This window comes from Sparus aurata, chromosome 1, assembly GCF_900880675.1.
Source record: "Sparus aurata chromosome 1, fSpaAur1.1, whole genome shotgun sequence".
Classification (NCBI taxonomy): domain Eukaryota; kingdom Metazoa; phylum Chordata; class Actinopteri; order Spariformes; family Sparidae; genus Sparus; species Sparus aurata.
In genome coordinates this window covers 23076135-23089921 of record NC_044187.1, presented here as the reverse complement: position 1 = coordinate 23089921, position 13787 = coordinate 23076135, and the positions used below count along the sequence as shown (strand labels likewise).

General features: G+C 40.8%; 1 protein-coding gene across 1 annotated transcript in view; it reads left to right on the top strand.

The window, feature by feature from the left end:
- The window catches only part of usp43a (ubiquitin specific peptidase 43a), a 132549-nt gene that overhangs the window by 107265 nt on the left and 11497 nt on the right, over positions 1-13787 (top strand). Inside the window, exons 13-14 of the mRNA XM_030417296.1 lie at positions 4897-5146; positions 9782-9940. Of these exons, the coding sequence (XP_030273156.1) occupies positions 4897-5146; positions 9782-9940 (409 nt within the window). The remainder of the gene's footprint in view (positions 1-4896; positions 5147-9781; positions 9941-13787) is intronic.

Below are 13787 nucleotides of genomic sequence, written 5' to 3'. Positions count from 1 at the left end.
ATCATTTTTAGTTCATAGAATGCCAAAATATTTTTTTTAAATGCTAATGGCAATTTTCCAGTGAAGTCCTCTAATTGCTTCTTTTGACAAACTCACAGTCCAAAACCAAATTTAATGATAGTAAATTAAGACAGTTACTACAATAATTGTCCAAGAAAAGCAGCAAATGCCTGCAAGTGTTTGACAGTTTTACTTAAAAAACAACTGAAACAATTCAATAATTAGCTGGCAATGCATGTTCTTTTCACAGTCTGAGCGACTTATCGTTGCAGCTCTACCAAACACAACTCCAAATTAATGCTCTAGTTTCCAATTTCTACTCTATAAATGTATATGTGACAAGGCAATTTATTTTTATTTTTTTTCAAAAAACATTGGACATATCGACCTTACAGCAGAAGGCGATTTGAAGGGGGATGAGGGGGGCTGCCGTCCCCCTTGTTAACAGAACAACCAAAAAGCTTATCCCTTGTTTACCTTCCTTCACTCTTTATCCCCCAGCAGCTGATGGCTGCTTTGCGTTCCAGCTGCCTGGTCCATTTTTGACGGAAGCCGCAACAAGCTGCACCGGCAGGAAATCAGAGACACATGAACGGCATAGAGCATCCGGTCAATTTTTTAAATAAAACACACTGTGCTGACTCCTGATTGTATACAAACGAAAAATGACCAGATCAACAAAATCTGAGCAAGTCAACAAAATCGGGCAGGCAAAAGGCCCACTTCTGAAACGTTCCCGCTGGGGTTTTCTTTAGACCTGTAGCAGACGCGACATCATAGAGCAGCGTCCGGTGGATTCCCAGTGCGTCTCTCCTGTAGAGGAGGAGTGCAACAGAAGATGGGAGAAGGTCAGAGGCACTCAGCAGGAATGCAAGCTGCATCGCTACCTCTGTGACTTCCTGGCCAGAATGGGATCAAGTACAGCTTGACCTTCATTTGTTTAAAAAAAAGAAATTAAGTGAGAAATTAGCTTGGATTTGATTCCTGTCCAGACAAATAAATATGTATGAAAATCAGCTGGTGTTAATACGCCAATACCGATTTAGCTATGATAGGCTTATATTGGCTAATAAAATCGGCCTACCGATAAATGGGTCGGGCTCTACTGTTTTGCACAATGTTCATTGTGTGTCCTTCAAGGAATTTAGATGGTAAAAAATTCAAGGGGTCATGGGGGTCATTTAACTTAAAATGACCCTGCTTGTAGTGTATTGTGAGAAACATAAGAAAACGTGCCTGATTAAACTCAGTCCACTACATACAATTTAAAAGTAAATTTACTCATTACTTTAATACAGTTATAAAACAATTGTAGTAGGAAGGTAATTGGATTAAATGGAATTGTAGAATTAGAAATGTCACACTTATGGTTAAGGCATCCTGCAGCAATGTCCTTGGGAGGTGTACATAGGTGTGTCGGGGCAGGGTGTTGCGACCATTGGGCCATCCCCCTGACAAAAATTAACAAATCATCTACTGCCTTACAGGCTCAAAATATATTAAAAAGTCCCATATTATACTGTTTTTCATCAATTTCGCACAGCTGTCAGAGGTCCAACAACACTGTATTTGAAATGTATTGCCCCAAACCCATTCATGGTCCTGAATTTCAGCTGTCTAAAAGTCACTAAAGTGAGCTCTACTCAGAACGGGCTGTTTCTGTGCCTGCGCCTTTAAATGCTAATGAGCTCTGTCTGTCAACGCCTGCCTTGCCTGCTACACTTCACTCTCTCACACTTCTCACAAGAGGATGCCACTTGCACTAGCGGTAGCATGCGCTAATGTTTACGGTGGATGTATCGCTATGGCTCTTCTCTCTGTAGTCTATCAAAACTATGAAATCATATTTTACTGGTCTGTAGTCTATCAAAACTATGAAATCATACTCTACAGGTTCAATTCATTAACAAACAAAATTTAAGAAAGTGCAGAATAACTGTTGTGTCAAATAAGGAATCAGGCCATGAGAGTTTAGGAGGTTGTGAGAGAGAGAGAAGTTTTGAGATGGGTTCTGAGCCAAATGTCTTCAAAGGACTGAAGCCTGAAATATAGCATGAACATTACAGGTCAGACCTTTTGCCCAGGTGGAAATTCATCCAAAATAAAATCAATCAAACCTGCTCCTCTGAACACTGAGATTCAACAGCTAGCCCTCCTCCTAGCATTTTCACTTCAGTTTTATTCAGAGAGGGTGAGAAGTGAGATCAGTGAAACATACCTCTTTCTGCTTTTTTTTAATTTTTTTATTTTTTTAATCGAGCACCCCTGACACCCCTGACCTCACCGCATTATTGTAGACGCAAGTCAGTCACGACAGCCTGTCAACATCCAGCGTTACCATGTGAATCTCATCCACTTCTTCCCTTAAGCCACTGCAGGGCTTTGCAAAAAACTCTTTAACCTTATCGACAGCCAAGAGTCAATCCCAAATGTCTTCCATCTCCACCTCTGCTTAGATGTGTGGGAGCACACATACACATTGTATAGCTGGTGATGATTGGATTCTGACTGGTCTTTGAGAGGCAGAATGCAAGTGAATGCAATCGAGTACAAGTGAGATAAATGAGAGGGGTTCTGCACAAACTAAACGCCAGGCCAATCTCTAACCACAAACCTTTTCCAATCTTCTGCTTTTGGACATGTTTGGGAAACGAGGGCTCCTGCTTCACTGCAAGAAAATAAATAAACACAAGAACTAATTAGTATTTACTTGAGGCATGTCAGCCACTGCTGCTTCCATCCCAACACACACACTTTAAATGCATGTCACTGTGCCACCTCCTCCACTGTTGGCATGACTCCCATTGTCAGGAATTGTCCACTCATGGCTGTTTGCCAGAGGTCAGGGTTTCCTCACCACTGGAAAACTAAAGTTGTCCAGCACTGCTTATGTGAGCTATTTTTACAGACTGCAATAGATATAAAGCAATAAGAAAAACTATTCCCATCTCCAAAAATATACTAAAATTCAGATTGTTCTATGACAGCTCAAGGAACATCTGGGAAGAACAAAAAATAGAATTGCTTGATTATTGCTTGAATCAAAACAGTACATAGAATTATATCCATATTTCAATCTTATTTTAATTAGGTTGCTTGGTATGTTAATTGGTTGGTTGGTTGTAACTTTTTTGGGACTTGAATTGAACAGAGTCCTCATTCATGATATTAGTAGCACATGTAATTGTGCTGCTATGACAAGTCAAAATGTCTGCTGTGAGAAATGCTTCAAATGAAACTGTGATTTATAAGAGTTAACAAGAGCCGTCCGTCTGCAATAGACAGTGACATATAGGCACAATTTGACCAGCTTCTTGTTCGCTGTGACAAACAGTAGCATCAGCAGGAGACTCGTTAGTAACCCCACACATGGCTGACACTAGGAACAGAAATAGTGGCTGCGGTGACTCAAGCTGCTGAACATCAAAATCAATAAGTGTTATTATAATGTTGTTTGTTTTGGTGTTTTGACAGCTGGGACATTCAGTTCTGGTCAAAGTGTGTGTGTGTGTGTGTGTGTGTGTGTGTGTGTGCGTGTGTGTGCGTGTGTGTGTGTGTGTGTGTTGAGGACAATTGTACTCTTGATTATTTATCAATAATCAGTTGATCATATGGAGTATTTGTGTCTCCATATATATCATCATCATCATGCATCAGATACACTGGACCTCATTGTTGTTAAACAGTCTTACTGGTTAAATGTTGATTCTTTAAATACTGCAGTCAGCTATTGGTAATAAAAAACTGAGTAATGATGAATATGTTGATATGGTTTGTTTTTTTTTACATTGCAGTGTGTTAATAGGAGGTCATCATATCTTGGCCTCGTGCTGCTTCAGTTCTTCTTTTGATTGGTTTCTCTTGTGGCCAAACTTTAGTGACCAACACAAGCAATAAGGGGATATAATAATTGGTTTAATATAGCGTAGCCTGCATTATTATGAATGCTGTATAAAACAGTATCATGTTCTTTATTTTCAAAGTACTGCTCTTTCTGATCCATGCACAGGGGTGTCTTCTTTGCCAGTGTTGTGAAAGTGTGGGTGCTTTTTTCTTTTGATTTTTTTAACTATTGCCTTTCAAAATGTTGGCCAAATCCTAAAAAGGAGACAGCCTCACTTTTGTCTAGGTGTTTCATTTTACAGCTGATGCCTGTGAACATATCCCAACTGTAGCTGGCACCACTCAACCTTCCACATAGCGTACGGCTCTTTGTCCCTTAGCAGCATGACAGGAAACTGAATGAAAGCCAATTTGCAGCCAAGGTAAAGTTTAGCCATGCCTGCACTTTTTTTGGCACTGCTTTGCCTCTCCTCACTGGTCATGGTCTCACAAGCAGGTGGCACCGTGTTAAGTCCTGAGCCCAGTCGGGGATCATGGGTCTAAGCCCAGCCAGCTACATCAGGCACTTACCTACAAGCTTCCATCCCACGCCATCTTTTCTCTCCTCTGACCTGTGAGTTTTCGCAGGTATGGCATTAGAATTCAGTCCATCACTCTGTTGGACTCCAGACACCAGTGATCTGCACTGTCCGTATGGTTGTGGCGGTGTGCAGAGTTCCTCCATCATCATAGGGAGCCAGTCCCAGGAGGGGGAACTCGGTCTTCAGTGGTGTAGAGTAATTTGATGGGGGAAAGCTGTACTGAGGGACAATGTGCAGACAATTTTTTTCTTTTTTTAAATCGTCCTACCACATTATTCTCTGACGAGATATTATCACAAAACTATGGCATTGTTATTATTGTTTTTATTTCATTTGCTACAACATTCATTTGATAGCTGCCATATCAATTCAGTATTCAGTTCATGTATGTCACAAATACTCACATAAGATGCAATTTCTTTTTCATGCCCTGCAAATATTTTGTGTTTATGAATAATACATTTTGAAACAGGTGGGCGAGCGAAGGAACAAGCTTTCAACCCTGGTACGTTTCCCCCTGACTGGTTTGGACATGGCCCCCCATGTAGTTAAGAGGAGTCAAAGCATGAAGAACCTGAATTTAGGGGCCTGGCCACCTTCCTGGAAGCAGCCCTCAGGCCAAAACCACCAACCTGCCGACATGATCCTCCCCCATGACTATCTGTACGACCTATACGCTGTGTGCAACCATCATGGTGGAATGCACGGAGGACATTATACTGGTGAGGAACTGGCTGATATTATACCTTATTTATTCTATGATAAATCTTTTTGTTCCCCTCACTTCATGCCACTGAATAGATTCTGACTACCTTTTACTGACTACCTTTTACCAATCACTAGATGTTTGGCCATTGATTACACCAGCATTTTTACACGTATCCTGATATATACTTAGATGAACATTATTGTTATCTTTAGCCAAACTGAGTTGCTGTGGATGATCTCATATCCAGTCTATAATTAGTTCATTTGCTGAATGATGCACAACACACCAGCTCTCCATTACGACTGTAAAAGCTGGCAAGTTGATATTGACTTAAAACAACATTAAAGCAACTCTTTTACCTTAAAATGACAGCTTCCAAAGTTTCAAAAGCAATGTAATAGCAGTGCAGTATTTGAGCAAATGCCTTGCTTGTCCTTTTAATTATTTGGTCAGCTTATTAATGCAGAATTCTGTCTGTGGTATCTATCACTGTTAAAATGCAGAAGACACTATTTTTGTAACTCTGTCTGTATTATAGATACTGCAACCTGACCAGGTGTGCAAAACCCTTTGTCTTTAGTGTCAGGACGCAGTAAGGATCCTGCTGGAGTGATAAGTTATTTCCTCATTTGCACTAAATTGTCTCCTGTTTGTTGTACTTTTGTTCTAATGTGCGGTGTCCTTGAGTGCTTTGAAAGGCGCCTTTTAAATAAAATGCATTATTATTATTATTATCATTACTATTATTATTATCATTATTATTATTAAAGCCTGTCAAACACATTCTGTTGACCAAACACTGTTTGGTCCCTCCACCTGATGTGCTGGAGAAAACTGAAGCAAATACACGATGTTCTTTAAGCTTGAAGAAAAGGCTTGAAAAGTTAAAGTGTCTGTTTGTGGTCCCTTATGACCTCTGAATGCTTGCTTGGTAAGGTCTGGTGGTAATTGCAAATGGCAAAGTAAGGCCCCACTGTGACATATTTCCAGTAATTGCAAACCGCGTCCAAATCACTGTTAAGAATGCCAGCGTGTGGAGGAGTTTCAGACCACATTGTGATACACTGTGTTAATGAGGTCCACACTTTGCTCAGCTTAACATACTGTTTAAGAAATAAACCTAGGGGAGACCAAGTGAGATCCGCTAATGAGGACATAAAAAAAAAAAAAAGAGTCAAATGAACACATTCAAGAGGCTGGAGGGCTTCTATTATTCAATTATTTGAAGTGCAATGATTTGAGGGAAGTCTCTCTCAAAATAATTGACACAACAGGAAAACATATCTGTAATAGCTCTAAGATCTATCTATAGTAAAATCTTCTAGTCTACTTGCCAGGAATGTGAACCCAGAAATTTTGAGTACACCAATGTTTTATGTTAGAAATGTACAGTATAGGTCCCCAGCATTAAGAAACTGCTGCATGCTAACTTGCATATGTTGGCGAATTTGTATAATTGGCATTATTAGCATGAATTAGCATTAATCGCCTTCATGGGCAATATTTCAGCAACTGCCTGGCTGATTTGGACGAGTGGTTTGGGGGGTTACTGAGGATCATGAATCCATTTCTTCAAAATTCAAAATGGCAGTTTAAACCAAAAGTGGCCATATTTCAACTCCCGGTGGGATGATTTTGATGTATTTTGAGTCAATTTAGATGTTTTAGAGGATGTTTTAGGAGATGTTTTTAGAGGACGGTGAATCTATAGAAATAAATTGTAGGAGCCCATCTCTCCATCTGCAGGTGACGTGTGATACCCACCTTCTAGCACCAATAGACCATGAGCACAAACACATTAGTGTTGTCGATGAGAATGTGGACAGTTTTACAACCACACCTGGCTGCCTCCAACATGTATGAGATGAGGGAGATGTCAGCCTCGTCATGAGTGACAATACTGTCTGCACTGCTGACCATCTCGATGTGATCCCCCAATGTTGTGTGTGCACAGGAGCTCGCCTAGCCTCCGCTTGTTTGTCTTGTTCCATCACTTAATCGCAGCTAGGTAGGGGGGTTGTCAGTGAGAGTTGGTACTCTGTTGAGCTCTCCCCGGCTCTTCTCTGCCTCGCGTGGTCTTTGGCAGAGACTTGCTCATACTGATCAAAGATAACAAATATTTTGGTGATGTAGTGATCAAGCCAGCACCCCATGCTGGCTGCGGGGTCTGCCACAGTGCCTGACGATGGCCACACCATGTGGTAGATGAGCTGCGATGCATCAACAAGTACAACATCTGGTGGGTGGGAATTGGGAACAAGGATTCCAAGATGTTGACAATCAAAGAGTTGTTACCCTGTCTGATGCATCCATACTCATCGATGATGGATGCAGGGACCGGGCCGAGCTTGTATTTAAAGAGGGTCAAGAGCTCCATTCTTCTCTTGCTCCTGACCACCAGCAGCCGAGCAAACAATGCCGTGGTATAGGGTAGTAGTCTCTGTGGTGAGTGGGTGAGAGTTGTCCCATAGCACTCACAGGATTTTAGTCCGGTCCTCTGCGGTCCACTCCTGCCATCCTTTACACTCTTCTTTGTGTGTGTTGGGCTTCATTGTCTTTTCCAAAGCTTCAGCATCGTCGCGCATCTCATCCAGTGACTTGGAGAGATGGGAGCAGATGCCGAAAGATTGGATCCACACTGCCACCTGCTCAAGGTGGAGATGCCGTTCATGCCTCCTACTCCCTTCCCTTGCTTGATGCATGTCTGCTCACCAAACATATCTCCACTCACTGCAGCTGCACCATCTGAGTGGCAGCACACATGGTTTCTGGTGTGGAGGTCATACTTGGCAGTAGCAGGAAGGTGCTGCATGTCGTGCAGATGCCATGTGATCAATCTTGATTAGTTGTGATGACTGGCGGCAAAGAAAAAGGGCAGCATCTCTTCAAGGCGCTGTTGTTGTAGCAGCCAGTCACCCTCTCTTTCTGCTTGCCAGAACTTGTGAGTTATTAGGGTTGGGGTGATGAAGCAGAGAAGGCTAACTTTTTTTGGTCATTGTGGTAACATTAAATGTTGATGTATTAATTACTGTAGATTAAGTCTCTGGATTTTACTCAAAAGAACTCCTACCATATTTTAACAATTTATACCACCCGAAGAGACGGTTTAGAAGTAGGCTATAGAGATATTAGGCTATATATAAAAACATTGTAATTAAATATTCATACACACTGTAATCGTGGTTATCTGCTTCTATTTGATCAACTTACTTGCATTGAGATGATATGATCCAAATTTAAAAAGCTCTGTTTTGTCCGTCTTTCCATCCAGCCAGTATTCCGCCTGACGCAATAACCACAGCGGCAATGACACAAAGTTGCGCAGCCAAAAAACGCGAGCAGAACTGAAGAAATATTACGTCTCAACACTCACACCAATGACATTGTGCTCTCTTGATTCTGAAATGCAGATCCAAAGTATTAGGCATATAAATAACCTCAAAATCAACTCAATATTCATCAAAATCGGCCCACCGGGAGTTCAAATGTGGCCACTTTTGGTTTAAACTGCCATTTTGAATTTTGAAGAAATGGATTCATGATCCTCAGTAACCCCCAAAACCACTCCAATATTGTCCAAATCGGCCAAACAGTTGCTGAAATATTGCCCATATAGGCGATTAATTGCTAATTAATGCTAATAGTGCTAATAATGCAAATTGCCCAACATATGCAAATTAGCATCCGGCAGTTTCTTAATGCTTGGGACCCATACTGTGCATTTCTAACATAAAACTTTGGTGTACTGAACATTTCCGGGTTCACAATGGGGCTCTATGGGCTGGCAAATAGACTATTCAGTAAAATTGTGTTTGAAAGTCACTGACTTCAAAAATAAAACACTCCTTCAGTTTTTGCAGAGTAACGAGCAAGAACATATGTAGACGATGAGTTTCAGGCTGGCAGGATGAAAAACTTGTTTCACAGATGAGGCAAAACCAGGTCTATAATTGAAGGCATGGAATGCTGGAGACTCACAGCGCTCTGAGGTGAATACAGAGTGCAATAGTTGGGGGCGGGGCTCAGCTTCCTAACACATCCATGTGGCCTTTCAAACTGATGCCCAATAATATAATAGGAAAAAAAACATATAATGCATCCATCTGTTATCGCCTGACAGGTATAAATTTTAAGAGGCAGCAACAATTCTCCACACAAAACCTCTCCTGTGAGTTATTTGTGTTATTAGTGGAGGGCTCTCTGTGTGTCATGTGTCCAACAGATTTGCATGGTCTTTATGTGATACCATACGTCTATGCCTCTTTATGAAAAGCCTCAACCTCACAGAAAGAGCTGTCCTTGAGTTATTGTACTTCACTGCAGTGAGTGCAGCTAGAATACTTTGACATTGACTGCAGAGTTATCAGTCTCCAGAGTCGCGGCGTGTGTCAGGCAACCATACCTTTTGTTTACATGCCCTTGCTAGTTAAACAAGGTGAAATTAACCTGCCACATTCTTTTTAGTTAAGGCAAATGCCACCAAAAAAAGCCAATTTTCAATTTTTTTGAGCTGTTTGAGGCTGGTGTTGAAGGAGTTTTCCAATAAAAACTCCCGTCGACCTCGTCTTTTAAGTCCTGCTTGAAGCATTCATTTGAAGTGTCTTTCAGGTGTCCATCATTGATTCTTGTTGTCATTTTTCTAATCCAGCTTACTGCAGGAACTCGGTGGATGGACAGTGGTACAGCTACGACGACAGCAGCGTGGACCTGGTGCAAGAGGAAGAGGTATGCACGAGAGGAGCCTACATCCTTTTCTATCAGAGACGCAACACCATTCCTCCGTGGTCGGCCAGTTGCTCCGTCAGAGGTAAGCTATTGAATTATATCTAAGAAGTATCTTTGGAAGTCAGAGGGGAGGGCCCTACAGTGGTCTGCACTCAAAGAACTGCAAGCCAAACTGCCTATGCTGTCGTTTCTCCATAAACCGCAAACTCTCTTCATTCTCTCTTCAACAGCTTCCTTTTCACTACACTTATACTTACATATATGACCAACCGAATGAGTTTGAAAACGGAAATTTAAATAGGTAAACTAAAACTAAATGAGCATAAATGTAATCATGCGGCAGCTGAATCATTTTGGTTTGTTTACCAATAATCAAAATGTGGGTGTGGTGGGGGTCCATTGATTGAATTCGGCCCTGGCACTTACCTGTTAAATCAGCTGCTGTAGTTGCTTGTGAATTGTACAAACTTCACAGACATGTGCTGCAGGTATCTATGTTTTCCAGTGACGAACCATGCCTATCAGAACTGGCCTTCTCTACTGGCCTTCTGGCATTCTATAAAGGGAAACAGAATATCATGGATGGAGGATATTCTCCCCAGAGACACCGCAGAAAAATATCTGATTGGTTGAATTGTTTTCCAACACAAAACCACTCAAATGCGCAGTGTATGGACGGAAAACTAAGGAAACAAGTCGGCGTAATTTTATTTTTAGAATTAATAAGGGATGTTTTATTTTTAATCTGAGGATTCCAGGGCCTTCTCTGAATACCTTGAGGGCCTCAAAGATTCGCCACTGATGTTTTCCCAACAAGATGCACTAGGTAGCGCTTAGATTGGAAGTCGGGAATACCGACTCATTAAAATCAAGTTATAATTTGCGATGGATTGCAGCATAAATCATGCAGATCACAATCACCTGAGTAATAAATGTGTTTGTTTGCTGTCCTGCCTTGTGATGGTGATTTGTCAATGCCTAATGAATATCTCTGTTGGATCACAGCACTGCTTGATTAAAATTGCAGGGAACTGTCGGTGCAGAGTGCATATCTTTTTGTCTGAATCTCGCCTTTCGGTTGCTCTTTGTTTCAGTACCTGTAGATATTTTTTGGATGTGCACACCTTACACTTGATTCGTATCAGGCAAACAAAGCTTTGATTAAAAGAAAACAACTCTCAAGTTCCCTAATAAGAAAAAAATACACAATAATGATAAACAAGGGGAACATAATGAAACAGTTTCAAAGGTAATTCAACTTAATGTTATTGTTATTTTACTTTCAATAAACAATGATATTCTTTATAAACCATTTATTTAGCAAATGACAGAGAGGGGTCAACATAAGACACACAGTTTCTACCTTCTTAAAGGATGTTTTCTGGGCCTTATCTTGAACTTGAACTTCATGAGAAACAAAAGTGACCAAAAAAATCCCTGAAGAATTCTGACTGTACACTGACTCTCAGAATTTACAAAGCACACGTTATACACATCTCTGTAAATGAAATATCTGGCGATAAAACTCAATAACAAATATTGAAAACAAAACTTATTGTTTTAGACCAATGTGAGTGCTAAACTGAGACTCCAGGGAGCTTATTGTTACATCCATTTTCCACTTGTGGACCAGAACACAGAGTCTGGTTCGTTGTTTCTGATTTTTACTGCCACAAGATTAAAATGTTTTTTCAAAATGATTCTTTTGAAATTGAGCCCTCAGGATGGAGGAAAATCGACGAATGAGGTAACAGGCGCCACTATACATTTTGTTTTATGGCACTTTTACAGTCATACACATATATATAAAATAATCCAAAAACAAGCCTAAAGTAGATGCTGTCATCCACAAATACATCCTACCCCTCCCCCCTGGGTGCTGCCTTTGCTGTATGACATCAGACAATTTGCATCTCCTACAGGCGCCCTCTCCACGGGGCACATGGAGCTCTTTTCCCTTTGCCCTTGCAAACTTTCATTCATTGGGAACAAAGAGTTTTGGCTTCAGAGTTTTGGCTTCAACGGTTAAAAATAATAACAATGGGAGCGACATACAATAAAAAAAAATGCACTCCTGCAGCGTACATGAATAATGACCCGTAATGTCAAAAACCTACCTGAATGCACAGCAGGGGGAACTTACAGCCATGAGCAAGTTATGTTAAATTGTGTGACGGCAGGGGAACTGCAAATGTGTAAAATCATTAAAGTTCCAGTGTGAGTTAATGGCAGAAATAGAATGGAATATTATATCCGTAATTATGTTTTTTATTAGTGTGTAACCACCTGAAACTAAGAATTAGTGCTTTTGTTACCTTAGAATGAACCTTTTAAATTTACAGAGGGAGCAGCTCCTCTTACAGGGACTCCACAATGTCGCACCACCGTGTTTCTACAGTTGCCCAGAATGGACAAACTAAACTAAACTTGTTCAAGAAAAGGCTCTGTTGCCTTTTTTCCATTTTTAGTGGCTACCTTGGCAGAGGATAAACATTGTAACTAATAGATAACATGATGGAACTTACCCAGTTGATTACTTACATTAAGGAAGTAATCATTATTGAACTAATTAATAAACACAATTTTTCTTTTGCAGTAGACATTTTTGGACATTTTTTTGTTTAAATGTGCAAATGAGGCATTAACGAATCAGACAGCACATATTTGCATACATTTTACAGTACAGAAACCTGTACTTATACAAACACTTTAATGTGAGTCTTGGATGTTTTTCTTTCCACTGACCTGAAAGAAGAAATGTTTCGGAAGGGAAAACAGCCAGAAACTTCAAAATAGACTTTAACAATGTTTTTGCCTGTAGTGCCTGGCCTTCAATCTATTTGTGCACTGCTGGATTCACACTAAAAAGCAGCAGTATAACTGTTACTTGTCATCCATCATGACAATCATGTAGAGCTGAACACAATGTACACTGCAACAAGGACATCTATGCAAAAAAGCAAGGTGTGTTATTATCCGTACTCTATGATGTATATTTTCAGCATTAGTGACAACTTCGAAAGGAAAAGTTAGGAAGCGTGTGCAGGCCGGGCCTCGGCCTGTTAGTGCGCACTGACTGTTGTTTTCTACACAAAGCCAATAACCGATCTGATAATGACCCTCAAACATCAGATGCAAAGGCAGATGGGAATTACAGAGGACACTGCCAAACAGGGCTGCACGATATTGGAAAAAACTGACATTGCGATTTTTTTTAACCCTGCAATATATATTGCGATATGAAAAATACAGGAATTTTTGTCAGATGACCTGAATAGCACTTTATATGATGCTGCATTTATATTTCATATGAGCTCATGCATGCGTGCGCCCTCCCAGAACTCCCATTCCCCAGCTGGCTTACTTTCATTTATAAAAATTATGCCTGTCTAATTTTACTTCGGGTGCGGGATGGGTGTCGGTAACAATTTATAGCGGGTCGGCGCGAGTGCGAAATTTAATTTGTGCTACTGTAGGAAAACGGGTCGGATGCAGTTTTAATTATGGCGTGTACAGGCGGGTTTTCAAAATAAGACCTGTGCAGGACTCTGCTGTGTGGTACTGACGTAAATAGTCAAACAAATTAATGGTGTTACCTTGTTGTGGCAACAGATGCAACACACTGTCGACACAGAACACGTGTTTGGTCAATATCATCCTTCTTGTAGCCGAAATAATTCCAGGTAACTGATGTTGCTTTTCTTTTTGGCACCAAGTCTTCGTTCTCGCGATTTTCTCTTGTTCGTTGCTCATTTTTCAATGTTGTTACCAGCGACTCACTCCATGTGCAGGGGCTGGTCTGCTTCGGCACACTGATTAAGAACTAGTGTGATTGGTGGTACGCTGTGCATGCAGAGTCTGCAGAGTCTGCATGCACAGTGTGTGTCAGGTGCCCTTGAAATTAGATGAGTTCATTTGCGTCCTACGTC